This window comes from Podarcis liolepis (genome assembly GCF_965112155.1).
Source record: "Podarcis liolepis genome assembly, chromosome: 4".
Lineage (NCBI taxonomy): Eukaryota > Metazoa > Chordata > Lepidosauria > Squamata > Lacertidae > Podarcis > Podarcis liolepis.
In genome coordinates this window covers 3953451-3981391 of record NC_139558.1, presented here as the reverse complement: position 1 = coordinate 3981391, position 27941 = coordinate 3953451, and the positions used below count along the sequence as shown (strand labels likewise).

The window sequence follows — 27941 nt, the reverse complement described above, 5'->3', positions numbered from 1 at the left end:
GTTGTATTGAGACCTAAAGTTTAATCTTGAAAATACCAATACCTTGGCAGTAAGCATTTTTAAACAATGCACGGAAAGCTTGATCCATTAGCACACATTGTTTTGGTGGTGTTTGCAAACAAGGCTTTGCCAAGATGTACAGAATAGAGACCTGTTTTACAAACATCTGTACAATCACAAGGGTTAAAGCTAGGGAACTGGTGCTTCGCTCTCAAAGGTGGCAGCAGCCAGAGACCATCAGTGGAGGAGGTGAGCTGTTTAGCAGGCCCTCTTCCATAACTGCTGGAATTCCTCCTTCTCTTAAGAAAGCCAGCCTTTTTGCACCTTTGGCTGGCAGAGGGAAGCCTCCCCCATCTCACCCCCTGCTGACTGAACGATTGAGAGCCCATCTGGGCTCAATCTACCAAGGAATTGTGGGCTATATCAATACATGGTCCAATGGGGGGGTTGTCCCTTTGTGGGAAATGGCTTCAGGAGGAGGCAAGGGCAATCACCCCTCCCCCCCGTAACATCACCTTCTCTGGTGATGGCCTTGCCTTATTTGTTTAAAATGTTTTTTTTAAAAAAAATTAATTGCTTTTAAATTTGTGTGTTTTTTATTTGGGTTTGTTTGTTTATATTAAGGGAGGTAAGATGTGTATGGGAAGATAGGAACTGCAGAGAGCAGGGGGACTCCAATTACAGTGGCTCTGGGCAAGGGGAGGTGTGGTGTAGGGGTGGGGCATGCCTGGTAAGGGGTACACTGCACAGGCAGTTAGTGACTGTGACTGTGCCAGCCCTCAGAGGCTGATGGATTCAGTTGGTTTCCAGAGGGCCCTGGTTGATGTGACTGGCACACTTGTTGAAGCCCGGGCTGACTTGTAGAACATCCAAATGGTTCAGGCCATTGAAACAATCACATGAGTGCACTTTCCCACTTCGTAGAGCCCACTTGTGGCTCCAGTGTTCTTGGTGGTGCAGAGAGCCTTTCATTGGCTTCGACTAGTGGCCCAGCTGCACCCCTGTCAGGGCAGGAATAACCTAACATATGTTGTCTATGCTCTGGTAATCTAGGTTAGACTATTGGAACATGTTATACATGGGGCTGCCTCTGAGGACGGTTTGGAAACTTCAGCTGGTGGGGAATTCTCCCAAGTCTCCTAAACAATCTGGCCTTTTAAACTGTGGGTGGGTGGGTATTGTTTTTGTTTGTTACTAAGTTGGGTATTTTTGTAGTGTAAACTGCTCTGTGATCTTTGAATAAAGGGCGGCATACAAATCGTAGTAGTAGTAGTACAGTGGTACCTCGGGTTGCAGACGCTTCAGGTTACAGACGCAGCTAACCTGGAAGAAGTACCTCGGGTTAAGAACTTTGCTTCAGGATGAGAACAGAAATCGCGTGGTAGCGGGAAGCCCCATTAGCTAAAGTGATACCTCAGGTTAAGAACAGTTTCAGGTTAAGAACGGACCTCCAGAACGAATTAAGTTCTTAACCCGAGGTACCACTGTAATAGTAATTAATAATAATAATAATAAATGATGATGGTGATAATAAGTAATAATAAATAGATTATAGAGAAGATTCCATTCCAGTTGGTAATCTTTATATAGAATTCTGTATGCATAGTCCTCCTCAAACTTGCTTTAAGGACATTAAATAAAAAAATTGCTTTAAAATTAGTTTTATGCTATTATAATCCATTTCTTTTTATTGGTAAATATAAATTATTTATTTGGTTTTTCATGTTATAGCCTTGAAAAAATTTTGGACGCTTTGACTACAGCAGCAGAAGAGAAAAACATTGACAGATTTTGTCCCATTGTGGAAGGTCTTCAGGGGAATTCCATCCATCTGCAAGTAAATGATAAGTTTGTGTGCTTTTTTTTATAGCAGAGGCAGCGTCTAAGGAAGACTAAAAATAAAGCTAGGGTGGGGTATATGTACCAGTTCTATTTGTAGATGGGCAGACAGTGACATTTCTGCGCAATCAATTGTATTGATTTGTGGCTCTATTATGGCTCTATTATGATGATGATTTAGGATGTTAGAGCTTATGTGCAACATTAGTAACATGTTGCAATCTACTGTACCACTTGGAAAAGCTACCTTTTCCTGAGACCAATAGTGATGGATTTTTTAAAAAGCAAAACCAGAAGTTCATATTTTCCCAAGTGTTATGGAGTTTGGGGGTTTGAAGTACTGTGGAACATGTGCACTAAAAGTCTTATATGCTCAGATAACATACTTGGTCTGAAAAAATACATAGCTGAATAGTGGTTGGGCTTTTTATCTTAATGGCTAATGGTCTTTGGGGTGTTGGATTTAGAACTGCAAAAGCTTTTTTCTCCTGTTGTAAGAATGTTACGGTGTGTAGCTTACTGAACACCCACCTTCTCTTGCATTGGCAATTAACTTTAAGACAGCCTGTGTTGGTGCCAATGGAAGGCTGTTGTTGATGCTTATTGGCTGAGCTAACCCTCTCCTCCACAGCTGCAATATATGAATATCCCCCTCTTCCAGCAATTAGGTTTGAAATTTAATAAATGTAATAAAAAGATAGATGTTTAATATAAAAAAGAAAAAAGCCAAACTGTTTTTTGAAGCCTGAGTGCTTCATGAGAGAGTATGAGAAACTGCATATGGCTTGTGCTGCATTTATTTTGAAGTATTTTATCCTGCCCTTCGGCTGCAAAAAGCTCCCAGAGATCAATAGCAGCACCCTCAGACTTCTGTAACAGAAAAAGAAATGGTACTGGGGGAGGAGGAAGAAAGCAAACTTGGGCAACTGCTCTTACATGCATTTTGTAATGGGTATTTGCCTATGGGTGGGTGTGCACCAGCTCTGACCTCACCTGTTTTGGCCTCGCCCATTGCAGTCATGTGGATCCTGGAAGGTTGGCTGTAAGAAAATGTGGCCCTTAGGTTGAAAAAGGTTCCCCACTCCTGATTTAAAGGAAACTTTGTACTAATGTGTAGGTTTACTGTGATGTGTGAAATTTATTAAGAATTTACATACATTCTATGTGTAGCATACAAGGTAAAAATATATATACCATATTTTTCCATGTAGAAGATGATTTTTTTTGCTAATTTTTTTTTAGTCAGAAATTGGGGGTTGTCTTATTCATAGATGGTTAAGAAAAACACTACTTACAAGTAGCATAGGAAGCCTGGGGTATTTCAAGGTATTATTTAGGAGGGGAAGCACACACACACAATGCTCAACTAAAGCCTGCAAGGGAGAATGAGGAGGGTCACTTTTGCAATGGGAGGTTTGCAAACAAACAAACAACCACCGAAAGGGTGAGAGTGCAACGTGGCTTGGAAAAGGCACTCAAGACAATGCACCGAAAAGGGGGACGCCCCCCCCCACACAACTGAAAGAGGGCTGAGCAGGCCCTGGAGCTGAGACCTAGGTGGGCTGCAGCTGCGGTTGCCGGCCTCCGCTGCTGCCTCCTTGCTGGTCTTGGAGGGAATCAGTCCATTAAGCTGCTGCCTGCATTGGCTATGAATGGAGATGCGACGTGGGCCAGAGAGGCAGCCAGCAGCTCCTTGTCTCTTATGCAGTGCTTCCTTCGCAGCCTCAGTAGAGCAGCACGGCTGCCCAGGCATCTCATACTTGACGTGTTGCCGTTGTCACCGCTGCTGCTCCCAGTTCCTCCAGCCTCTCTTACTTTCCCCTCTCTGAATCTCTCTCACACACTCACAAACAAGACACTTCAACTCTCACCCACAGGGTCCTACCGCCTGACAGGCTCCACTCCCAGTTTCCATTCAAAGGGCATGCACCTACTCGGCACAAAAAAACCCTGGACATTTTGCCAGATTAAAGAAACCCACTGCAGGCGCCATGAAGAACCGCCTGTCATTTCACTTACCACTTCCGCCAACCAGTGCAGACCACTGCGACAAGCCAGGTTAGGCAGAGCAGGAGCTCTCCCTGGCACTCTAAATGAAAAAAAAAAGTTGTTCTGTTTGATGTTTAAAATACTGATTTCTTAATTTCGGGTTCAAAAAAATACGGGGCGTCTTATACACAGAAAAATACGGTATATTTTTTTGTAATATATGTATATATATAGAGAGAGGACATGGGTGAAAAATTAAATTGTTTTATTCATCTTTTGTTGTTTGAACTGGTAGGCTATTGGTTTATGTTGGCATACATTTCCAGATGTGTTGGTTGTGTCCTATTGAGTCTAACATATATGCAGTAGTCATCTAAAATGATTTGGATCAAAGTGGCCCAAAGTTTCATGCCAAGTGGGCTGCAAGAGTACTTTGACACGTAACCTGTAGACCACACACTGCCTTGTCACGCAAGGGGCAGGAGCGAGGCCAAAATTTGACACACACCTCCTAAGCCTTCACACTGCCTTCCCTAAGCCAGGTGCTGAGCTTTGGGAAGGAACCACAAGACTCTGGCAGTCCTAGAGCCCTCCCACCTCATTCCCAAAGCTGGGAAAGCACTAACTAGGCTTTGGGAAGAAGGTGGGAGGACTCCTGGACCATACGAGAGTCCTCATGCCTTCTTCCTAAAGCGCAGAATCTCCTTACCTGGCTTTGGGAAGGCAGCATGAGGGCTGAGGGCGTGAGTGTGTCATGTTGTTGAGGGCTGCCAAAAAAGGGCCGTCCGTTGGATCACCCTGATTTAGATACTCTTTAGCAATATTTAACAAGTAGCACACTGGGTTGCATGTCATGGCGACTTGATACTCCTGTGCTCTTAGTAATAAAATATCAAGTCATAAAATATCAAGTCATAAATGGTTGTAAGCTGAGCACATGCAATTTAGTATTGTTTGGTCTGTTTTCTTCTGAAATATTATTTTTCTTGCAGGTAGCCTGTATGCAGCTGATCAATGCACTAGTTACGTTTCCTGATGATTTGGACTTCAGACTCCACATTAGAAATGAATTTATGCGTTGTGGATTGAAAGAGCAAGTGCCAGTAAGTCCCCTATAGTGTGTGTGTGTGTGTGTGTGTGTGTGTGTGTGTGTAAGAGAGAGAGATAATTAATATTTAAATTAGTTTATTTTTCTTGGCTGAGGAAAAGTTGTGTTAAGCCCCTTTTGGTGTAATTTATTAAGACAGAGAATGAAAGATTACATATAAAAATTGATCCACAAATGTATAGATGAAAATAATCTTTAGTACCAGCTTTGTTTTATGTAATGTATTCCAAATTTTAAAATATATCATTTGTTTATTTGAATAATTAATGTAAATTCTCCCAAATAAATCCCTTGCTATGTTAAAAATTGGATTTTGTTCAGAATAACTTATATTTATACACAGTCATTAATTAAGCACTATTGTATTCTCCCTTCCTGCTGCAGCAACTGAAATGCTTAAAGAATGATGCTTTGGATATTCAACTAAAAGTGTTCTGTGAACATACAGAAGAAGACATGATTGAATTTTCCCATCGTTTAGAAGATATCAGATTGGACTTTGAATATCCTTTGAAAGAGGACAGAGAACCCAAAATGCCTTTTTTCCATTTTAAATGGAAGTAAGAGGTGCTGATGTAGAAAATGAGAGTGTGCATGTTGTTCCAGGACTATGGGTCCGGGCGAGCAGGGAAGGCAGTTTGGGCCAAACACATGAAGTAGCTGTGCTTAACTTACACATCTCAGCTTGGTTATTTAAATGTTGAAATTATAATAAAAAATAAATTTTGCTTTCAAAGAGTAAAGTACTTGTATGGCCTAGAATATAAATTAGCTGTATCATCCTTGACCTGGATACTGAAGCAAATGATGTTTACAATGTGGTGTGGAACACTGTAAAGGACACAAGTGCAGAAGGCTATTTTCTTTCTATACTTCAGCATCTCTTGTTGATCAGAAATGACTCTTTTATAAGGTAAGGAAAACTTGCAATAGCTCCTACCTAGGTATTTATTATAAAAGATTGTATAATGTTTACCACCTGGAATTTTTCCCTGGATGTTTTTTCCCCCCATGTGAAAAGGGAATAACTTGTGAACTGATGCAAGTTACTTAGTTTGATAAGAGGAGGAATTCCAAGGGAAACTGGGCTTTTCCTAGACTAAAGTTAAAATGGGCCATATTCTTGCCAAGGAAAGGTGGTCTTTGCTGCCAGCATATCTAAGAACCAGTTCATATATTGGAACAAGCTCACTTGTAAACAACTATTCACATGATTACCCATGGTAGCAATATAATTCTGAAAGTGACATATGAAAAAACTCTGCTCCCTTCCATTATTTTATTTTTTTAGGAAGTGCTTTTTCTCATCATGAAAGAGAAGTCTTGATTTGCAGGTGTTCCCTTCTCTGGTTACATGAGTAGACTGAGTAGTTATTTGCAAGATTGAGCTGTCTCCAGTGACACATGAACTTTCACTTAGATTATGATGATAATGATTGATTCAATATATATACTACCCTTTATCAAAAGATTCCTGGGTGGTGTACAACATTTAAAATATATTCTGTGGAACATAATCATAAAAACAATACAAAGCATAATAATAGGCAGCATAATAATAAAAAAATCATAATATCAGTCCCCCTTTAACAGACCATAAATTATTTAATGACCAAAGGCTTGGGTAAAGAGAAATGTTTTTGCCTGGCATCTAAAGACATGTAGTGATGATGCCAGGCAAGCCTCTCTTGGGATAGTATTCCAGACGGGCCACCCCAGAAAAGGCCTGTTCTCGTGTGCTACCCTCTGAACTTCTCAGAGAGGAGGGACATAGAGAAGGCCTTGGAGGACAGGTCTGGGTTGGTTCATATGGGGAGGGGCGGTCCTTAACGTATTGAGGTCCTGAGCTGTGTAAGGCTTTATAGGTCAGCACCAGCACTTTAAATTTGGCCCGGATTGTATGCCCCCCAAACGGTTCTGTTTTGGTGAGCAATTGGGCCATTGTGCACCAGCTGAATTTTCCAAATCATCTTCAGAGGCAACCACATGTATAAAGCATTGCAGTAACCCACCAGCCGAAGTTGATGGAAGGCATTAGCAAGGCCACCTGGGCCTCAAGCGACAATAATGGATCTGGGAGCACCTGCAAAATACAAACCTGCTCCTTAAAAGGGAGTGTAACCCCCGCAAGAACGGGCCTTCTCCCATCTATTCAGTCTAGGGAACCACCACTAACAGCGCCTCAGTCTTATCTGGAATAAGCTTCAGTTTATTGGCTCTAATCCAGTCCCTTCCTGAGGGGGCAAGGCATTGGTCTAGATCACCCACTGCTGCACCTGTAGACGTAAAGGAGAAATTGAGCAGATTACCATTGACAACACACTCCAAAACCCAGGCTTCGTGTAGATATTAAGTAACATGGCGGAAAGAGTTGAGCCCTGAGGGACCCTACATTGAAGGCCTCATGGTGCCAAAAAAACACTCCCAAAGCATCGCCCACTGCAGACAGCCATCCAAGTATGACGAACCAATGCAAAATAGTGGCCATCCACCCCCAACTCGGATAGCCTCTCCAGGAGGATACAGTGCTTGATGGTATCCCTGAAAAGTCAAGGAGGATTAACAGGGACACACTGCCCCTGTCTTTCTCCTGACAGAGGTCATCATGTTATGCAAACAGGGTGGTTTCTGTGCCAAATCCCAATTGACAATTCTAGAAAATGAGTCTCTTCTGGACTTCCCACCCTTACCTCCACAGTGTTTATACTCGAACCCTTTCTACTGCATTATATCTTCATTACAAAAAGTTTCTTTTTTACAATTTATCATTTTTCTTATACTGCTTTTATCTTGATTCCTGCCTGTGATTTCACTTGACTGTAATACTTTTTAAAATAGTCCACGAAAGTCCTCCATTCTTCTATAAAAAGTTCATCATTTTGCTCTCTTAATCTCCTTGCCATTTCTGCATAGTCCATTATTTTCAAAAGCTCCTCCTCCTTTGTGGGAACTTTCTCTTCTTTCCATTTCCATGCTTATAATATTCTAGCTGCTGTTGTCACATACATAAATATTCTGGTCATCTTCTTTGGAACATACATCCCTAATATACCTCTAAGAAAAGCTTCTAGTCTTTTCAGAATAGCCCATTTAAACATTTTCTTCATTTCATTACATATCATTTCCCAAAAACCTTTTGCTTTTTTACATGTCCACCACATAGGGAAGAATGATGCATCTATCTGCATACATTTCCAGTATTTACATGACACATTTTTATACATATTGGCCAGTTTATTTGGCATTAAATACCACCTGTACATCATTTTAAGATACTTTCCTCTTAGTGTATAACAAAGCAGTAAATTTCATATCCTTTCCCCATAACTTCTTCCAAGGAGCCATATCAATATTATGGCCTTTGTCTTTAGTCCATTGTGTTATTTTTTTCCTTAACCAGTTCATCTTTAGTATCCTATTCTACTAACATTTTATACATTTTAGAAATCAATTTTTCATTACACTCAAGCAACCCCAGTAGGAAATCAGATCTTTGTTCCATTAAACCAGTGGTTTTCAACCAGTGTGCTGTGGAACCCTGGGGTGCCTTGAATCATATGGTTAGGGGTGCCATGCGCAACACTGGCCTCTTTCCTTCCCTCCCTCATCTGATGCTCTCTCACTTCTCTGCCTCCCAAAGGATTGCACAGCTGTTTGTTGCAGTGGCCCTGGCTACAAGCTCCCGAGGCGAATGGTGCCTCTGGGGCTGGCTAGGGCATGCTGGTTGCCAGGAGCTGAGGCGGCCTCGGAGTAAGCAAGCCAGCGGGTAAGGGAGCCCAGCCAGCCAGCCAGCCAGTCAGTCAGTCCTCCAGCCCTTGCTGTTAGGAATGGACAGACTTGTGGCAGGGCAGACAGACAGGCGCCGTGCTGGCCTTTCTTGTGCTTGCTGTGTGCAAGGCCTGCCTTAGAGCTGAGTGCCCCATGCAAGAGGAAAGGCACAAGCCTCTATGAGGGATAGCAACTATGGCGGTTTCCCTTTAAGTAGATTCTTATACCTGGACTATACAACAAAAAGGCTTCTCCTTACAGTTTAATTTAAAAAGTCTTTATGGACCTTTGCTTTTTCATGCCACAGATATGCATGCCATATCATACCCTTATAGATCCAGCAATCTAGTATTTTTTTTTTTATATCATCCATTCCTTTATCCATGTCAAACATGCTGCATCATAATGGATGACTATGTTGAAAAACAACAACAACACGCACATTAGAGCCTTGTTTCATGTGAACATATTATTGTTCTCTTGGCCTGATTTATGTAGTGGGACATGACACTTTGGTTGTAACCAATTTAGCACTATGTAAAAGGCCCTTAGCAGTTTTCTTTTCTTCTCTGCTTTACAAATAGTCAGCTGCATCATTATTGCAAGTAACACTAAACAGTTCAATCTTAAATCAGATTTTGATTGTTAAAATCAAATCACATAGGACTGGCATGTATCACATGAGGCAGAATAATGCTAGGGTCATAGAAAGTAATGTTTGATCAGGCCTCCAGGCTTCAAGAGTGCTTTTTTCTGAAATGAGGAAGTTTCTTAAAAAAATAAAAAACCTTAACATACCACTGTGGGCTCCTTTGGGGGAAAAGCAGGATATAAATTGAATCAATATTAATAATAAACCCTGTAATATGAAACCTTTGCTTCTCAGAAGCAACATTACTTGTAGAATGATGAACTTTCAGCTTGTTCTGCAATATGTATTTTTCTCTTTCACCTGTATAGGCCACTATATTTTAAGTTAATTGAAGAGTGCATTTCACAGATAGTCTTACATCGAAGTGGAGTAGACCCAGATTTTAGTTATCGTAAAAGACTGGATGTAGACTTCAGTCATTTAATGGGTAAGTCTTTTTATATTATTATTCTTCCTATAAAAAGCATGTTTAAAAAGATTAGCTGGTATGTGGTTAAAAGCAAACCTATTCCTCTTTAAAAAAAACTGCTTAGAAAGCATAGCTGTGGGCCACAATAATGGGTCACAATTACCTTCCTACTTTACACTGTTTTCTGTGGTCTCTGATAGCTACTGGGCTTTCTAGCTGTCCTGATATCACAGCTGGCTATGTGTTGACATGTCTTCTTATAAGAAGAGAGAGAAGTAATACTGGGCAACTGAGTCACCATTAAGCAGTCTTCAATACTCATCTTCTGTTGATTGCTCTGACACTGCTGTGTGCGGAATGTGAGCAAATAGAGCTCAGCCTTGGGGCAGGCTGACTAGGAGCTGAAAGCTTGCTTTTCAAATTACTTTTTAAAACCCCAAACCTTGGCTTCCTATTAGATATTTGTATTGAGGAAAAGAAAATAGAAGAACTTGAAGAGAGAGCTTCAGAATTTTCAAAAAAGGTTAGTAATTTCAGGTTGTTTTATTCAGATATGCTTAACTTTAAATGTATACATTACAATGTGTTCTGAGACGTTAATAATTCATGATTTTAAAGAGCTAAAATAGGCCTGATGCCCAAGACCTGTGATTCAAATCCAACATTTTAGTGTTCACATAAAAAGCAATCAAGTGATTTCTGTTTCCTGGATTGGTGCAATCGTTTGGGAAAGGGCTGTCTAAACCTTCTTTTCCATGTCATTCTCCTGATGAAAATCCTCTCCCAACTGCTACTACAAATTCCACATGATACTTGTTCTGCGCTTGTAAGGATTTGGTCTGTCAGTGGGACAGCACCTGCACTTTGGAACTCCCTGCCCATTGATATTATTATGCAGGTATATTTGCTGTACAGTGGTACCTCGGGTTAAGTACTTAATTCGTTCCGGAGGTCCGTACTTAACCTGAAACTGTTCTTAACCTGAAGCACCACTTTAGCTAATGGGGCCTCCTGCTGCTGCTGCGCTGCCGGAGCACGATTTCTGTTCTCATCCTGAAGTAGAGTTCTTAACCTGAAGCACTATTTCTGGATTAGCAGAGTCTGTAACCCGAAGCGTATGTAACCTGAAGCGTATGTAACCCGAGGTACCACTGTACTGTTTTCAGTGCCTACTAAAACTCTGTTGTCTAAGCAACCCTACCCTGACATATAATAATTGTTTTATAGTGTACATTTATAAAATTGCTGGTTTTATTTTGGAATGTTTTAGGCTACTTTTTGGGGGGGATATCTGTTTTTATTATAATATTAATGTATATTTTATGTAAACTGAGAAGAGGTTTTTATGATTAACTAGTACATCAACCTGTGGAATAAGTAAAAGACCTGCTTCACCCTGCTAGGAACTAGACAGGTATTTGTACTGCATTTGTCCTTATTTCCCCAGTGTGGCTAATGGAAGATGGTAATTATCATGTGCATAACAGGTTATTTCTGTGGAAATTGTATGTTCTTAGTATTCAAATCTATTCATCTTAGTCATTTTTTCCACTGGTGTCACACTATTATTGGCCATATTCTATCACTGTAGCTTAATTTTTACCTGTTCAATGGTGCAACCCTGTGTACACTACACTATGACTTACTCCCAGGTAAATATGTGCTGAACTTTAGTTTAAATGGATATAAGTAACGCTTAAGGACCGAGGAGTTATATTAAACATTGAAAGAATGAATACAATGATATATAGCACTTTAATGCTTGTATTTCAGTTTGAAAATGAATTTGTAGCACATCAAGAGACAAAAGCACAACTTCAAAAAATTGAAGAAAAAATTATTCACACTGAAGCAAATGGAAAAGTTTATAAGCATAAGGTAAATGATTTTTTATTCCTAAAATTTGGTTTTTGATCAAACTATTTGAAAACAAGTTTTCAGATAATGATACAACTAGTTACAATAATACAATTAAATAAAAGGTCTTTCATTTTTATAAATACATTTAGTTGTCTTTATATAATATGTACATGATATTTATATTTGTCAGGTCTGTAGGTAGTTGCTCGCGAGTTAACAGCCAGGACTCCGACCTGTCTTTTACATGTTTTATTAAGTGCAAACTATGTACAGTTCAGAGATCCAAAGTTCATGTCTGTCTCAGTCACTTGCAGATTCCTGGAGTAGCCTTTTCCGGTCCACCCCCCCCCCAGCACAAGAACTTAGACACCCCAAATCTCCGCCTTCCCTCCTTACATTTAACCCCCCTTGCGAAAACTGGGCATCAGAAGCGGCATATCCGTTTCCCTACCAGCCTGGCTAAGTCGAGGTGCTTGGACTCACAGTACCGTCTGTGAGCCTTTGCCTCGCTTTGTCCCTCTGCTTCACTGGAGGCATGACTCTCCACTGCCTGACGAAGTGCTACTGCTCAGCAACTTTGGAGGCTCCCTTTACTCTTCTGCCCCCCCTCCCCTTTCAATGGCAGTCCCCTGACAATATTTTTAAAACTAATTTTTTTTTAAACCATTGGGCAGAATGGTTCCAATGTGGAGATAAGAGAATCTTGAACAAGAAACTGCTGTTAGTCCATGCTAGATAGAACAGGAAGAACATTTATGCATTTCAAATAGAATTCTAATATTGGTAGTGTCTTGTGCTTTATTCATATTTTTACGTTATACTTTTATTATCTTCATAAAAGTACAGTATGTTTTTTTTTAGATAGACATATTTCATGGAGGAAGCCTTTTGGGAAGGATAACTAAATGTAGCCTCCACACGTGGAGACAATACACTTCTGAGTAGCAATTGCTGGTAGACAAACAAGATTGGATGGGGACTTCTGCTACTGTGCCCTGCTTGTCAGCTTCTTAGGAACATGTGATTGGCTGCTATTGGAAGTGGGATGCTAGACTAGATGGACATTTAGTCTGATCCAACAAGGCTTCCAAGTTATTATGTTTCCTAACTGGAAACGTCTGAGAAAGTTATGTGATATGAATAACATACAGCATTGTAGCATTACTAATTTGCACAAATGTTGGGTCTAAGCTGCATAAGGCTTTTGTACACAATACTAGTTCTTTGCTTTGTGGTTGGTAGCAAATGGCCAAGCAACACAGTGGACCTGCATGTTATTGAAGAGCTTTGCCATCAATATACTGGTTAGGGAATGGAATTGCCTCCTAAACTGTCTCATCACATGTGTAGGCATTGTATTTTACAGTTTTATGTCAAATTTACAACAGAGTAGTTATGCTGGATTTCATAAGTTTAACTTGATATTATTAAATGATATTTAGGGATTGTATTCATAAATCGGAAACTTGCTTTTCAGGATGGCTCAATAATGAATGGCGTAGGTGCCTGTCCAGTGACATCTTTGGAAGGACATGTGACTCCAGTCCCATTAGCTGATGCAGCACCCAAGTCATTGCCACTTTCAGCTGGAGCTCCACCGCCACCGCCACCCCCATTGCCACCTTCATTGACTAGTAGTTCAGGAAAGGCTCCTCCTTTTGGTGTGCCGCCACCACCACCACCACCACCACTACAGACATTGCCAGGCGCACAGTGTTCTCCTCCTCCTCAAGTACTGCCTTATGGATTGAAGCCTAAAAAAGAATTTAAACCTGAGGTCACCATGAAAAGACTGAACTGGTTAAAGGTAAATAAACGGAAAGCATATTTTGCAAAATTCTAAGTAGAACTGAATTATTAGACACTGGTATTAGTTTATTTATTTTTATTCCTTTATTAAGAGAACTGTATCTCACATTTTAGCACAAATGTCCTCACAAGGTGTTGTACGGAAATAATAAAACATTAAAACCGGTTTAAAGTGAAAACAGAGCCCTTTAAAATGAACCATAAAACGGACATAGGTGACTTTACTTTTTTTTTTTAATCAATTGAAATAAAAATGTTTTGAGAGTCATTTTCAACATTGCTAGGTAGGGTGCCATGCATACTTCCGAGGTGATTTTATTCCGTATGTACCACCACTGAAAAAGCCCGGCCTCTGCTTCCCACCAGCCTTCCCTGTCTCCTATTATTGGCTAGAGAACAGGGCCACCAATGGGAAAGTTTTGACAGGCTCATATAGGTGCAGATGGTTTTTCAGGTAATGTAGTCCTAATTAACTAGAGCTTTAAAGGTCAAGGGCAGTATTTTAAAGTGTGTCCAGAAAGAAATAGCAATATAAACTGCACATAATAGTTATAATAGACTCTGGTGGTTTAGTTTCTAAGCATTGTGTTGTACCAACTGAAGTTTCTCAAATGTTTTTAGAAATGACTCTTATGTAGAGCACAATACAGTAGATCTAACCAGGCTATAACCAGAGCATGTGTCGTTGAGACAAGGCCTAATTTCTCCAGGTATTGTTATGGTAAAGTTCTAATAACTGTTATACAGTAGTAAATAACTCGGGTAAGGTACCATATAGCTGGAAACATGCTATAGTAGTCCCAATCTTTAAGAGAGGCCACCCAAATGTACCCTCCAATTATAGGCCAATTAGTCTGCTCTCAATAATTGGGAAGCTGTATGCCCGATTCCTCAGTAGCAAACTGACAACTTTTCTAAATGAACATAATATACTATCTGAAGCCCAGGCAGCCTTTCGTCAGAACCATTCAACATCAGACCACTGTAATGCTGTCCTTCCTAGCCGAGAAGTATACCAGGCCTCTGCAGGGTAAACTCTTTGTGGCCTTCATGGATCTGAAATCAGCATTTGACTCCATCCCCAGATCCCAGCTATGGTCCAAATTAAATCTGATTTTGCAGGACAAACGACTCCTCTTTCTTATAAAAGCCCTGTACAATGGAACCAAACTGCAGGTCTGAGGGTTGACAAAGGACAGTTATCGAACAGCATTGAGATGACTAGGGGGGTGAGACAGGGATGCATTTTGGCCCCCACATTGTTTTGTCTATTCTTAAATGACCTAGAAGAGAACTTAATGGACCCAGATGGACACCTTCCAAAAATAGGAATAAGAAGGACCCCCTTGTTGTTATATGCTGATGACGCGGCCATCATCTCACGTTCCAGGCCGGGTTTGAATTATCTGCTGAGGAAATTTTCTGATTACTGTTCTGGAAATGGTTTATCCATTACTTATGAAAAATCTAAAATTTTGGATTTTGAAAAAAGCTTCTCCCGATCTAAATGGGTGCTGGATGGCCATAACCTTGAACAGATCAAATACTTCAGTTATCTAGGGCTCACATTCCATCATACAGGATCTTGGAAGCACCACTGGCAAACCTCCCTTCAAAAGGCAGAGATTACAAAGCTAGCCATATTCAGATTCTTTTTCACAAAGGGCGGCAAATATGTTCCAGCAGCCTTAAGGGTTTTCAGCGCAAAACCCGTTTCCCAACTCCTGTACGCTGCAAATGTCTGGCATAATGGGGACCTGCCAAAGCTAGATGGCTTTCAGGCAAAATTTCTACGATCTCTGCTGCAGGTACCCAACTGTGTCCCCAACTCCATACTTCTGTTAGAAGCTGGTGAATGCCCAATTTCAACTAAAGCGTGGTGGGCTGCCCTAAAACATTGGCTCAGAATTTCAGTGTTTGATATAGGGAAGGGTTTGTACCAGCACCTGACCAATGAGGAATTTGTCAGCAAATGGCAGAAAACCATGGCTAAAAAAGCCACCTCTATTGGTCTGTCACCCCCCAACTGTATTACCTGGGTTATGAAGGCGCCCAAAAGATACTAAAGCAAAGATTCACGAAGCGAACGTAACGTCTGTGCGTGCGCGGGTCACGTTTCGACACTTCTGCACATGCGCGTGACGTCATTTTGACGGTCTGCGCATGCGCGCACGGCGAAACCCAGAAGTAACGTGCTCCGTTACTTCTGGGTCGCTGCGAGCGCAACCCGAATTTGCCTAACCCGAAGCGTATTCGTCCCGATGTATCACTGTATTGTCTATCCTTAACGTATACTTTGAGGCTTCAAAGCACATACATTTCAGTAATCCTTGAGTGTCAGCCAGGGGCAAAAAATGGCACCCAGACTTTCTGAGGTGCTCACAAAATCTTTAGGTGAAATTCACCTGGCGCTCTGCTAATTTCGAACTCTTCTAAGTCATTGGAAAGAACTAATATTACTTTCTCTTCATCGTTATCAGCTATATTAATGATCAACTTCCATATTTTGTGCGTGACTTCTATTATATATCTGTAGCTAATGTGCTATCACTCAGCAGTTATGTTATTATATTTGCAGATTAGACCACAAGAAATGAATGAGAACTGTTTCTGGATTAAGGCAAATGATGGGAAGTATGAGAGTGCTGATCTTTTAGGCAAGCTGGAGCTTACGTTTTGTTGTAAAAAACCCCGTAAGTAACTAATTGTTTTCTTTTAAATTCTTATTAGGTTAGAAAATGAGCCTAGTTGATTTTGATTGAAACATCAGAATTTCTTACAACTACAGTTGAATATCTACACGTGCTGTCTGAGAACCAAGTTGAATAGTACTTTGGCTTACCTAAGGCCTTTTATAAGTGATACCATATGAATTGTAATTAGGAAGAATTAGGAAAAGGAGCATAAAACATACGACAATTTTTGGTCAGTGTTTTGTAATGGGATGTACAATAGTTCAAAGTTGGGAATGCAAGACACAGATTTGTGATTTTTGAGCGGTGTGAGTGCGTGTATTAAACTGATCATGACTTGATGGCCTTTATTGAAAAACGGAGAAAGTAGGGAGCACAGGAAGTGACTGCCTAGAGCTCCATGTGCTTCAGTGGTATAAGAGAAGTGCAGCTGAAATCAGAATATCACTATCTCCATCTCCACATTAATCTTCCTTGGCTTTAAATAGATGAGTGGTGCTCTGGTGGTGGTTCATGCAAAGCTGCTATTCATACTTTTGATTTTGAGTATGAAACTTTTTCAAGTTGCAGATGCTTGCTTGATAAACAACTCTTGATTGTTGATTGTGTATTAAATGCACTGTACAGTGGTACCTCGGGTTACATACGCTTCAGGTTACATACGCTTCAGGTTACAGACTCCGCTAACCCAGAAATATTACCTTGGGTTAAGAACTCTGCTTCAGGATGAGAACAGAAATCATGCAACGGCGGCACAGCAGCAGCAGAAGGCCCCATTAGCTAAATTGGTGCTTCAGGTTAAGAACAGACCTCCAGAACGAATTAAGTTCTTAACCTGAGGTACCACTGTATTTGGTTACAGTGATTCGAAAAATAGCTCAGCCCATAGCAGTTTGATGTTGTGTGGGCATAGCTTAATTTACATTTTTAATCTAGTTTAGCAATACTTTTCTTAGAACCAATCAAATCAAGGCAATCTACAACTGTGTACAGTGGTGCCCTGCAAGACGAATGCCTCGCAAGATGAAAAACTCGCTAGACGAAAGGGTTTTTCGGTTTTTGCGTTGCTTCGCTAGACGAATTTCCCTATGGGTTTGCTTCGCAAGACGAAAACGTCTTGCGAGTTTGTTCGCTTTTTTCTTAAAGCCGCTTGAAGAGGCGCAGTTGCGACGGACCGTGCTTCGCAAGACGAAAAACATCGCAAGACGAAAAGACTCGTGGAACGAATTAATTTCGTCTTGCGAGGCACCACTGTATTTGGGAGTTTTTTCTTATGAGCTAACATGGCTGCCTTTCTGGTTTTTTGTTGTTGTTGTTTTTTTTGTTTCTTTAAAGGAAATGCTGGTTAAACTTGAGTAAATTGGCTTTATAGTGGTACCTTGTTCTCAAACTTAATCCATTCCAGAAGTCCATTCCAAAACCAAAGCGTTCCAAAACCAAAGCGCTTTCCCATAGAAAGTAATGCAAAATAGATTAATCTGTTCCAGACTTTTAAAAACAACCCCTAAAATAGCAATTTAACATGAATTTTACTATCTGACGAAACCATTGATCCATAAAATGAAAGCAATAAACAATGTGCTGCAGTCACACAATCAATCAATCAGTAGCTGAACTGGGTTCCACACAGTCATAAACTAAACAAAAAGAGCCAGAAAAACACAAAATAAATATTAAAAATAGTCAGACCTCAGCATAACACTCAAAATGGAATTGTGGCACTCAAAATGGAAGCATAACAACCAAAACGGAGCATGTCCAGCTTCCGAAAAAAGTTCGCAAAGCGGAACACTTACTTCCGGGTTTGCAGTGTTTGGGTTCCAAGTTGTTTGAGTACCAAGGCGTTTGAGAATCAAGGTACCACTATATATTTATCCTCAAACGGTAAAATAAAGAGGCAGTGGGATAATCCTCTAAACTTGATAGTCCTTGAAAGCAATTAAAAGTTCTTTTCATTTAAAAAGTAGAGAGAAAGGGGAAGGGATCCCTTTTTTTAATGATAAGCATGTGAACCTGCCCTGTGGAGCAAGCTTCTCTCTCTCTCTCTCTCTCTCTCTCTCTCTCTCTCTCCCTCCCTCCCTCTCCCCTCTCCCCTCTCCCCTCTCCCCTCTCCCCTCTCCCCTCTCCCCTCTCCCCTCTCCCCTCTCCCCTCTCCCCTCCAATTGCAAGAGCAGCAAGAAACTGTGTTGGAGCGTCATGCCCAATCCCAACTCACTTGCCACCCAGCAACTCTTTGACAAGTTTTCCCCTGCCAACAAGCAGGCCCTGGTTGCGAGCAGAGGTTGGGTGATCCATGGATCATCATTGTGGCTTTCACTGTGCAATTAACAAGATAAGTAAGTCCCTTGCCGGGGATGGTGCCTCAGACCTCCCTAGCGGTATTCCACAGACCCTCAGGGTCCCCAGACCCCTAACTGGGAAGCACTGTTTTAATAAGTACACCCCCCCCCCCAGACTTAGGCATGGTTTTCCAGCTTTAATCTTCTTTCATCCTTGTTCAAATCCAAATTCTAGCTCCTGTTTCCGCTTGCTCTACCCAAGGTCACATTCCTTCACACAGGTAACAGTCAAAACTGCAGCATGGAGTGGCTCTTGAAGACGAAACCTTCTAAAAGCAGCCTGGCTATTAGGATTCCAGCTCTGTGATACATTATAGACATATCCTTTCCAGTGCAGCTGTACCTGTGTACAATACCGTTGAACCTTGGTTCTCAAATGCCTTGGTACTTGTACATTTTTGCTCCCGAACGCTGAAAACCTGGAAGTAAGTGTTCCGATTTTTGAATGTTTTCCGGAAGCAGAACGTCCGTCATGGCTTCCGCTTGAGTGCAGGAAGCTCCTGCAGCCAGTCGGGAGCTGCACCTTGGTTTTTGAACATTTCAGAAGTTGAACAGGCTTCCGGAACGGATTCTGTTTGAGAACCAAGGTACGACTGTATGTGTCCTGTGGTAAGGTTCGTTCCATTTCATTTAGCCTCTTCATGGCCTAATTCCTTCTAGGATAACAAAACCAGCTGCAGACTTTATCAGTCTAAATTGTTGTAGATCACAATAGGTGCATTCTTCCTTCTGCAACACCAAACACCATCCAGAGATGTTTGTAAATATAAATTACATAGTCACCCAGTCACTCATTGGTCGGAGGGGGCAGGCACCTTATCCAATTCCTTAGAAAACATAAAACAAATATCTGACTCCCTCTTTTTTCTCTGTAGAGCAGTCCTTTATCCAACAACACATGCCATTTTTTCCTCATTAATCAGGAGAGGGCAGAGACAGAAAACCAGAAGCAAAAATTGTAGCAAACATGAAGCAGTCTGCCTTCTTCCTCCATTCACAATTGCTGTAGGGATTTTTCAAGACATCAAAATACCATTTAAGTACCTTCAAAAGTTCCCGTTCTTTCGGCAGCTGATCTAGTCTCAGCTTTATTTGCATATCTTGCATAGAGAGTGCTTCTCAGTTTGCCAGATTAAGGAGGAACCTTTCCACAGATCATGTGGAGGCTCTTTCTTTGGCAGCGGGCATGCTCCCACTGTCTCCCCAGGTTTGCCTTCGGAAGGAGCAGGCACAGGGTCAAAGGGCGTTTGCTGGTGCCTTGGTCTCTCCAATACTTCTCAGAGAGGTTTGGGAGCGATGATGCCTCTTTCCCTCCCTCCCCACTGCCTTGAGGGGCTGTGAAGAATGTTCACCATGAAATGTGGGTGTGGCTGGAAACTGAGATAATGGTTGTTTTAATCTCTGGAGATACAGCAATGCTGCTGCTGCCACCTCTCCTACACTCAACTCCTGGTTTAGACCTGAGGCTGGGCGCGAGGGAGCTGGCAGCAACTCTGCTGCTGCCGCTTCTCCACTCCGCCCCCAGGTCAGACCTGATCTGAGAGCGGAGCTGTGGCTAGGTGTGACTTGCGCCCCAGAGCCAGTCTCCAATGATGGAGCCTGGGGGGGGGTGCCTGGTTGCGCCTCCACAAAAATGCACCCCCCCCAACCTCCAACAGATCCCTGCTTCAATCCCTTCCATTACCCCACTGTTTTCTGGTTTCTGCTTCCTGTACCTAATCATCTTAATTCTGTGGCCACTGAGCATGCTTAATAATAATAATAATAATAATTTTTATTTATATCCCGCCCTCCCCAGCCAAAGCCGGGCTCAGGGCGGCTAACAACAATCAAATAAACAATCAAATAATAACACATTCTAAAAATATTTCATTATAAAAATTAGTTAAAATCAAATTGATGGCAACCGATTAAACAAAATTCTGTGCAGGTTGCCAGAGGAGGGAGTCAGGCTGCGCCCTGACCAAAAGCCTGGCGGAACAACTCTGTCTTGCAGGCCCTGCGGAAAGATGTCAGGTCCCGCAGGGCCCTAGTCTCTTGTGACAGAGCATTCCACCGCTTAGTGTTCATTGGGCTGACTTTGGTATGTGTGCATGTGTGTTGTCCTCTTGCAATTTTTTAAGTGATTACAGTGGTGCCTTGGTTCTCAAATGTAATCCATTCTGGACATCCGTTCCATAACCAAGGTGTGCTTTCCCATAGAAAGTAATGCAAAACGGATTAATCCGCTCCAGACTTTTAAAAACAACCCCTAAAACAGCAATTTAACATGAATTTTACTATCTAACAAGACCATTGATCCATAAAATGAAAGCAATAATGAATGTTCTGTACTACAGAATAAATAAAACGGCTTTGTCGATGATAAAAATTAAAATTTAAACAATTTCTTACCTGCCCTGATGATAAGTCACTGTTTGGGTGGGGGGCGTTTATCCATTTCTGTAGTCACACAGTCAGTTGGTAGCTGAACTGGATTCCACATAATCACAAAAACAAATTAACCAAAAAACTCAAAAACAAAATAAATAGCAAAAACAAAAGCGCCAAACTTAATCCGTTCCAGAAGTCCGTTTGACTTCCGAAATGTTTGAAAACCAAGGCGCAGCTTCTGATTGATGCAGGCACCCTGGATACAATAGCTGACAGCTGCTATTTGGCTTTCGAAAAATGTTTGAAAACCGGAACAGTTCTGGGTTTTTGGCATTTGGGAACCAAGGTACGACTTTTTTGTAATTTTGCAAACCTGAGGGTTCTCTGAAGCATGCTAATACCCTTTTTGTTTTTCATTAGCCCAGTTTTAGCTGGATAATTGTTGGCACTCACAGCATCAGTATGCTGTTAGAGAAAGTTGTAGGCTCAAACCAGAAATAGAGATGGGCGTACAGAAGAATTCATGTGTAAGAGCTACACATGTGATGTACTGACTAGTTATTCTTATGTACCACCTACTACTACTGTAGAGTCATTAGATTGGTACCTTGCCTTGGTTCCTGCTGCTGGTTTGGGGTTGCACATTGTGGTCCCAAGCAGATGGCTATATGAAACCTAACGTGTGTGTGTGTGTGTGTGCAAAAAATTGTATGAGGAAGCAATTTCTTTCCACAGCCATAGTTTATTGTGCTCTTGAAGCCAAATTGCTGTCACAGGTGTGTGTGTGTGTGAGAGAGAGAGAGAGAGAGCGCGAGAGCGAGACCACTGTTAGGATAGCAATCCAAAGCCCCAACTGAGTTGTGGGGCAGAACATTGACCACTATGAAGTTTTCCTGCTAGCGCCTCCTGTGACGGAAGGCTTTTACTTTTTTGCTTTGCTAGTTCCAGGTTGGCACAGTAGAGAAGCTTGGATTGCGATCATACTTGGCAATCAGACTGGCTTTGGTACAGTGAATGCATCACTGTCCTGCTTTGTCTTCAGCATAATGCCACATTTTGGGGCCTTTTGTCACCTATACTGCCCAATGACTTTGGTGGGAATATCTCCACCCATTCCTCATCTCCAGCAGTGGTGCAGATTGGGGCTTAGGGTTGTGGCTTTACTGCTTACTTTTAAAATCTAGCAACATGAATCTTGTTATGTGCTTCTCATATGTAAGGAATGGAACTTTCTGCACTTGCATTGTGCTTATTTTTATTCATATTTAATTTCAAAACCAAAACAAAATATGTATCTTTAAAGAAATATTTGATGCTTAACATTATTGTGTGTTAATAACATTGTTGTGCTTTTTGACAGTAAAAAAAGATGAAAATATTGAAGAGAGAAGTATTAAAAAACGAATCAAAGAACTCAAAATTTTGGATCCAAAGACTGCTCAAAACCTTTGTATGTAAATGCTTTACTTTGTTTAAAACATTTTAGAGTATCAGATTTTTTTGAAAATAACAGTGTGTTCTACTTACTGTATTGTATTATTACTATATTTAGGACTCAGTGTGGCTTACAGCTAAAATAGAAACAGCTTAAAACAGAAATTTTAAACTTTTAATTTGTATTAAAGCACGGATTGTCGCCATGGTGTCCTCCATATGTTGTTGAACTTCACCTCCGATCAGTCTCAAGCAGCATGATTCCAACATATGGAGGAAGTTATGCTAGCTTACCCCTGTATAACAACAATATCAACAGTAGGTTTAACTTATGTAATGGTGAGCGTAGGATTCATTACTGTACATACCAGAGCTTTCAGACATTGGAAACTAAATTGCAAAAGTACATACATTTCTGGAAGATTATCCATCAGAAACAAATATAACTATCAGTAGATGGTTGTTGTTTATATTTAAACTCAGAAATTTTCTTTATTCAGTATTTGCCATCTTCAATGGGGATCTTTCTAATGAGCTTGTTTCTCTTGGCTTGTCCACACTTCAGCTTGTCCTGTATTTTCTGAGAGGTTTTTCATTTGCCCTGCCGCTTCCCCAGGGAAAACCCTCTGTTTACAGTGAATCGTAACAAATGTCAGTTTTCTGCAGATTGACATTTGAAACAATTCAGTGGTAAACAGCAGATTTTCCCAGGGTAAGCAGTGGGGCAAACAAAAAACCTCTTGCACTCTTACCTAGAAAGCATGGGACAAGCAGAAGTGTGGATGAGCTCTCAGCTTGCTCCCACAGCAGAATTAGTAAGTTTCTCCAGTGGCTTGGGAGAAGAGATAGTTATTGACTAGACAATGGTGACTTCACCATCCATGCTGTTGAGGTTAGGAAATTCCAGTCACGGCACAATCTCACACCCACTATGGTATTCTTCTGGAGCAGCTGTTTTGAGTTGGGGGGTGGGCAGTCAGGGGCATAGCTATCTTCTCCGGTACCTGGGGCAACCCGCCCACGAGGCCGCTGCCATGAGCCCTGCGCAAGGGCCACCATCGTCCTTCGCAGCTTTGCTGGCAGGCAGCGGCCCCAACAGCACCCGGAGCGCACTGCACCCGCCTTGCTCCGCCTCTGGGGGCAGTACTGCTTTGCAGACGTTTTGATCCTACTTGGCTGACCATCTTCAGAAAGTGGTGATTGGGGCTCATGAGCCTTCTTTGTGAGGTGCTGCAGGTTTCAGAGTGCATGAGCTTAACATCTACGTGAAAATGCTGAGTGGGATTATCCAGAGTTTTGGAGTGCATTGCACTCCTTCTTTTGTTTCCTGAAACAGACAGATGCCGTCCAGCCCAACCTATCAGCTCCTGGTACACAGCTCTATTCCTTCTTTACATCTGCAAGTGAGGCAGTGAGTGTGATAGCTCTGTTTCTGACCTCAGTAATGAACTGGATAAGAGCCGTTAACTGAAGTTTAAACCACATAAGATGATAGAGTTAGTGCATGTTTCTCTAGACTGGAGGTTGGGGTGTGATCTGCCCTGGATGGGGTTACACTCCCACTGAAGGAGCAGGTGTGTAGCTTTTGGGTACTTCTGGATGCACTTTAGGCTCACATGACTTCTGTGGTGCAGAGTGCCTTCCATCAGCTTTGTCTGGTAGCCCAGCTATTCTCCTTTTAAGAAATGATAGTCTGTACACATAACCCCAATTTTGGCATGACTGCAGTGGCTACCAGGCACAATTTGAGTTGTAAAGCCATATGCAGTTTGGGAGTCTTGTACCTCAAGGATCGCCACTCCCCACTTCAACCAACCTGAACCCTACTGTCAGGTGCTAGTGTGGTTGCTCGAGAGCAAACAGGCAAGACTCCAACCTGTATTTTCTAGGCTTTATTATCTGTACAAAGTATTTACAGTGCAGAGCATTGCAAGTCCACGTCTGCTCAGTCGCTAGCAAAATCTGGGAGTGGGCGGTCCTTATTCCTTCCCCAGCATAACAGTCGTGTGACCCCCATCCTTCTCCTCCCCTCTCTGCGCGCACACCTACTGCGCAAAGTGGGCATTGGCAAAGGGGGACTTGCCTCCCCTGCGCTTTGCTCAGGCTCGATGTTGAGGTCTCCCTAGCATCTTCTGATCCCTGCGCCCCTTCCCCACTGGAGACGGGGCTTTCCTCCTTGCCAGAGGAAGAACTGCTTCGCAAGATCTTTGGAGGCTCTCTGTAACACAACTGCCCTTCCACCTCTCGCCTCTGAGCTGATGGCAGTTCCCTGACACCTCCATTCATCATTGGGGGCCCTTCTCTGCATGCGACTTCCAAAGGAGGTGGCGACAAGACAACAGGCCTTCTCAGTAGTGACTCCCCATTTGTGGCATGCTTTTTTCCTTGGGAGGCATGCCTGGCACCATTGCTTTCTGTTTTTAGATGTCAGGCAAAAGCATTTTTATTCACTCAGGCCTTTGGATCCTAATTTTATGCTTAGCTTGTAATGGGATAGGGTTCAGTTGGATTTGCTCTCTGATACATATTATTGATTAATGTTTTAGATTGTTTGTAATGTCTGTTTTTGTAAGTAGCTTTGAGATAACTGTTGTGAGAAAGGCAACTAATAGGTTTAATAGAGAATTTTATTTACTAGTTTATCTTCCATTTGTCTTTCTTTATTTAAGCTCATGTATCTTGCTAAAGTTATTGATGTGCCACAAATTTATAAAGTGAGCAAGTGGTCACTTTAAAACTTTTTGTAGACATCTCAGCAAGCACTGTAGCTGGACAACATTACTTTTGCTTAGCCAAAATGTGTTCCCATTTGATAAGCATAGTTTGTGTTTGTGTGCTTTTCCTTAGCTATCTTCTTAGGTTATTTTCGGGTACCTTATGAAGAAATAAAAATGATGATACTGGAAATAGATGAAGCCCAGTTGTCGGAGTCTATGCTTCAGGTATGGTGAACTGATAAGCAGCTTTATAATCAGGTTTTTATGAATACAAAACTGTTGGTTTAATGTTTAGCTGACTTGGCTTCTAATGCAGAAGGGCAGGATGTAAGTTTAAAATAAAACTAGCCTGATGTAATTCCAGTGATGAAAAGAATACTCTCCTAAACGTCTCCTAAATCATCATCATTCCTTCATCTTAAGGTCCCTGGGCTGGTTACAACCATTGAAAAAGCTACAATAAAACATGGAAGGAGCAAAAGATCATGAAGTTCAAGCTAATGCCTCAAAGCACTATTCACTGCAAAGCCAATCCAGTGCAGATGTAGTCACTTAGTAGGCTACATGATATAGCAAATAGGGATAGTTGAAATATTGGGGATTGTCTGGAGTTTTGTTTGTTCCTGGGCTTAAAGACTTTGGGGTGGAGGGAAGAACTGGTTTTCTTGAAGTGTGGAGAGTGATGGGATGATATTCAATGCTGTATAAGCAGAATTCATTTTCCTTTTCACCTGCTTCTCCAAGCTCCCCACCTCTACTTTGGAAGGTCCCATCAACTCTCTGGAGTCGATTTGGAAACTGCACAGGTGGGAGGGGAAGAAGTTGTTTTGTTGTGAGAGTGTAAGCCACTTTTGCCTGTGGATGGGCTTCACTAAATATCACTGACTATCCATATTTCAGTGATCAAGTTTTCGAAGTGGCAAGTGTACTCTATTCTTGCAGTTCAGTGACAAACCGCCCCAATTGCTTTAGCTTTCTAAAAACATTCAGTTTAAATATCCCAAGTGATAGGAGATGAATAAAATGGCATGAAATCTCTCTGAAGCAATACAGCAGCCAAGAATTAGAGCAAGAAGCGTTGTATAAATTGTGGTATATATTGATACCTCCCCCCCCCAGCTGTGCTAGTGAATGTGATGATGTAAGTGGAGATGGTTGTAATTAGGGCTTAACTAATGTATGGTCTCTCTTGACAGCCATCTAGTAGCATAGGCCACTAGTGGGAGAAGGAGAATGTTCTAATGAAGGTTCTACATCGTTCACTTTCTATTAGGCCATGTGTGGTATGAATATCAAACCCTCCCACCTTTAAGGTACAGGGTTTTGTTGTAAAACCTCAGGCTTTATTCTGTCAAGTGGGCTCACACAGCATTAGTTTGTTGGTTAAAACCTTTGTGCAAAGCTCTACAGAGCTACAGAATTTCCAGCCCTTTTGTTTATATCATCTGGTACAATTTGTAGCTTGAGTTGAGTGCCATCAAGCTGTAAATTTGTTATCTGTGCTGAATAATGCCATTGGTGTAGATTTAAATCCTAGTGCTAAATACCTTGTCTAGATCAGTTCTTCCCCGCCCTTGTCTAGATCAATTCTTAAGTTAGACTGTAATGATGTACTTTTAATAGTTTACTTTTATTTAAAGGTTATATGTTTATTGGCACAAATTTTCTATGTGGTATCGCCATACAAACAAAAAGCAGTTTGCCCAAATAAACAAGCATAGTAACTGATGTAAATAATAACATTTTTTGCTTTTTAAAAAAAATCACACAACTTATTCAACAGTGTAATCAGAGTAATAACTTAGTCAATGTTTAAACTCACATAAAATTTAAGGAATATTTATTGTAGCATAGAAATTCAACATTAATGTTTTCTGGGAATTAGAATTGCCAGGTTCTGATTAGGAGGCCAGTACAGTAACCCACTTAAGAGTTCACTTCTCCATGAGAAAATAATTTCCAGTTGTCAGCATTCATTAAAAAACTGTTTCCCCCCACCCCCATATTCTTGTATGGCATTTCTTTTGAAGGCTGTTTATTGACTGCTACTTAGCTTTTTTCCTGGGGCTATGATTACAACAGTTTTCAAGTAGTGAAGAAAATGGAAACTTGCACTTTTAAAAATCAGGAATTTCCCCTTTTGCACTCAACACTTGAATTCTATTTTCTCACTGGAGTCAGTTTTAGTTTTCTTTTTTTTAGTGATAAAATCCTTTTTTTCTTTACATGTGTTGCTGTTTGAGCAAATTCCTTTGATTCTTTGTAAGACTGAATTGAAATTTTTTGAATTGGTTGTGTAAAATAAAACCTCATGGGAACATTTACTGAGAAAAGACCGTGAAAACTCTTAATATATTTCATATATTTTCATGATACATAGAATCTAATAAAACACCTTCCTGAACAAAAACAACTGAATGAATTGTCCAAAATGAAGAGTGAATATGAAAACTTGTCTGAACCAGAACAGTTCTGTATTGTGGTGAGTAGCACTGTTCCTTCTGCTTCATATGTGATGCTAACAATATCACTAAAATTTTTGAATCTTTGAAAAGTATTTTAGTATTTTACCTCAAGCTGTATTTTTGGCTCTTCTACATAACAAATGTAGAAAACAGGACACTTGCCTTCTAGTTTCTTTTGGTTGTTTGATGGCAGTAAGGGCTATGAGTGTTTGAACAGTGTCCTTGTTAGAGGCAAAAAAAGTCCAAGATAATGCTGGGGTTTTGATATACTGTAGGGATTTTGCTTATGCACTTCTGCCACCTTATCCCCTGAATTTAGAATAGTGAAGCAGAAAAAGAATGAAGAGACTTGCAGTCCCAAGAACACATATACACAAATAATTCTCCAATAACATTTTCTGAATAATTATGCTTAGAACTGTATGTGTCACTCAAACTTTATTATGGCCTGAGCAACTGCTTATGCACTAATGTACCCCAGTGGTA

The 27941-nt window shown here is 41.2% G+C and overlaps 1 protein-coding gene and 1 long non-coding RNA gene across 2 annotated transcripts in view; both read left to right on the top strand.

Annotated features, from left to right (window-relative positions):
* The window catches only part of LOC310706086, a 1025148-nt gene that overhangs the window by 497717 nt on the left and 499490 nt on the right, over window positions 1-27941 (top strand). The gene's annotated exons all lie outside the window — the stretch shown is intronic.
* Window positions 1-27941, top strand: part of DIAPH3 (diaphanous related formin 3) — a 119135-nt gene that overhangs the window by 14430 nt on the left and 76764 nt on the right. Inside the window, exons 9-20 of the mRNA XM_083501125.1 lie at window positions 1732-1837; window positions 4821-4931; window positions 5321-5439; window positions 5733-5849; window positions 9665-9783; window positions 10224-10288; window positions 11539-11643; window positions 13103-13432; window positions 16013-16127; window positions 22200-22289; window positions 25121-25215; window positions 27371-27472. Of these exons, the coding sequence (XP_083357251.1) occupies window positions 1732-1837; window positions 4821-4931; window positions 5321-5439; window positions 5733-5849; window positions 9665-9783; window positions 10224-10288; window positions 11539-11643; window positions 13103-13432; window positions 16013-16127; window positions 22200-22289; window positions 25121-25215; window positions 27371-27472 (1474 nt within the window). The remainder of the gene's footprint in view (window positions 1-1731; window positions 1838-4820; window positions 4932-5320; window positions 5440-5732; window positions 5850-9664; window positions 9784-10223; window positions 10289-11538; window positions 11644-13102; window positions 13433-16012; window positions 16128-22199; window positions 22290-25120; window positions 25216-27370; window positions 27473-27941) is intronic.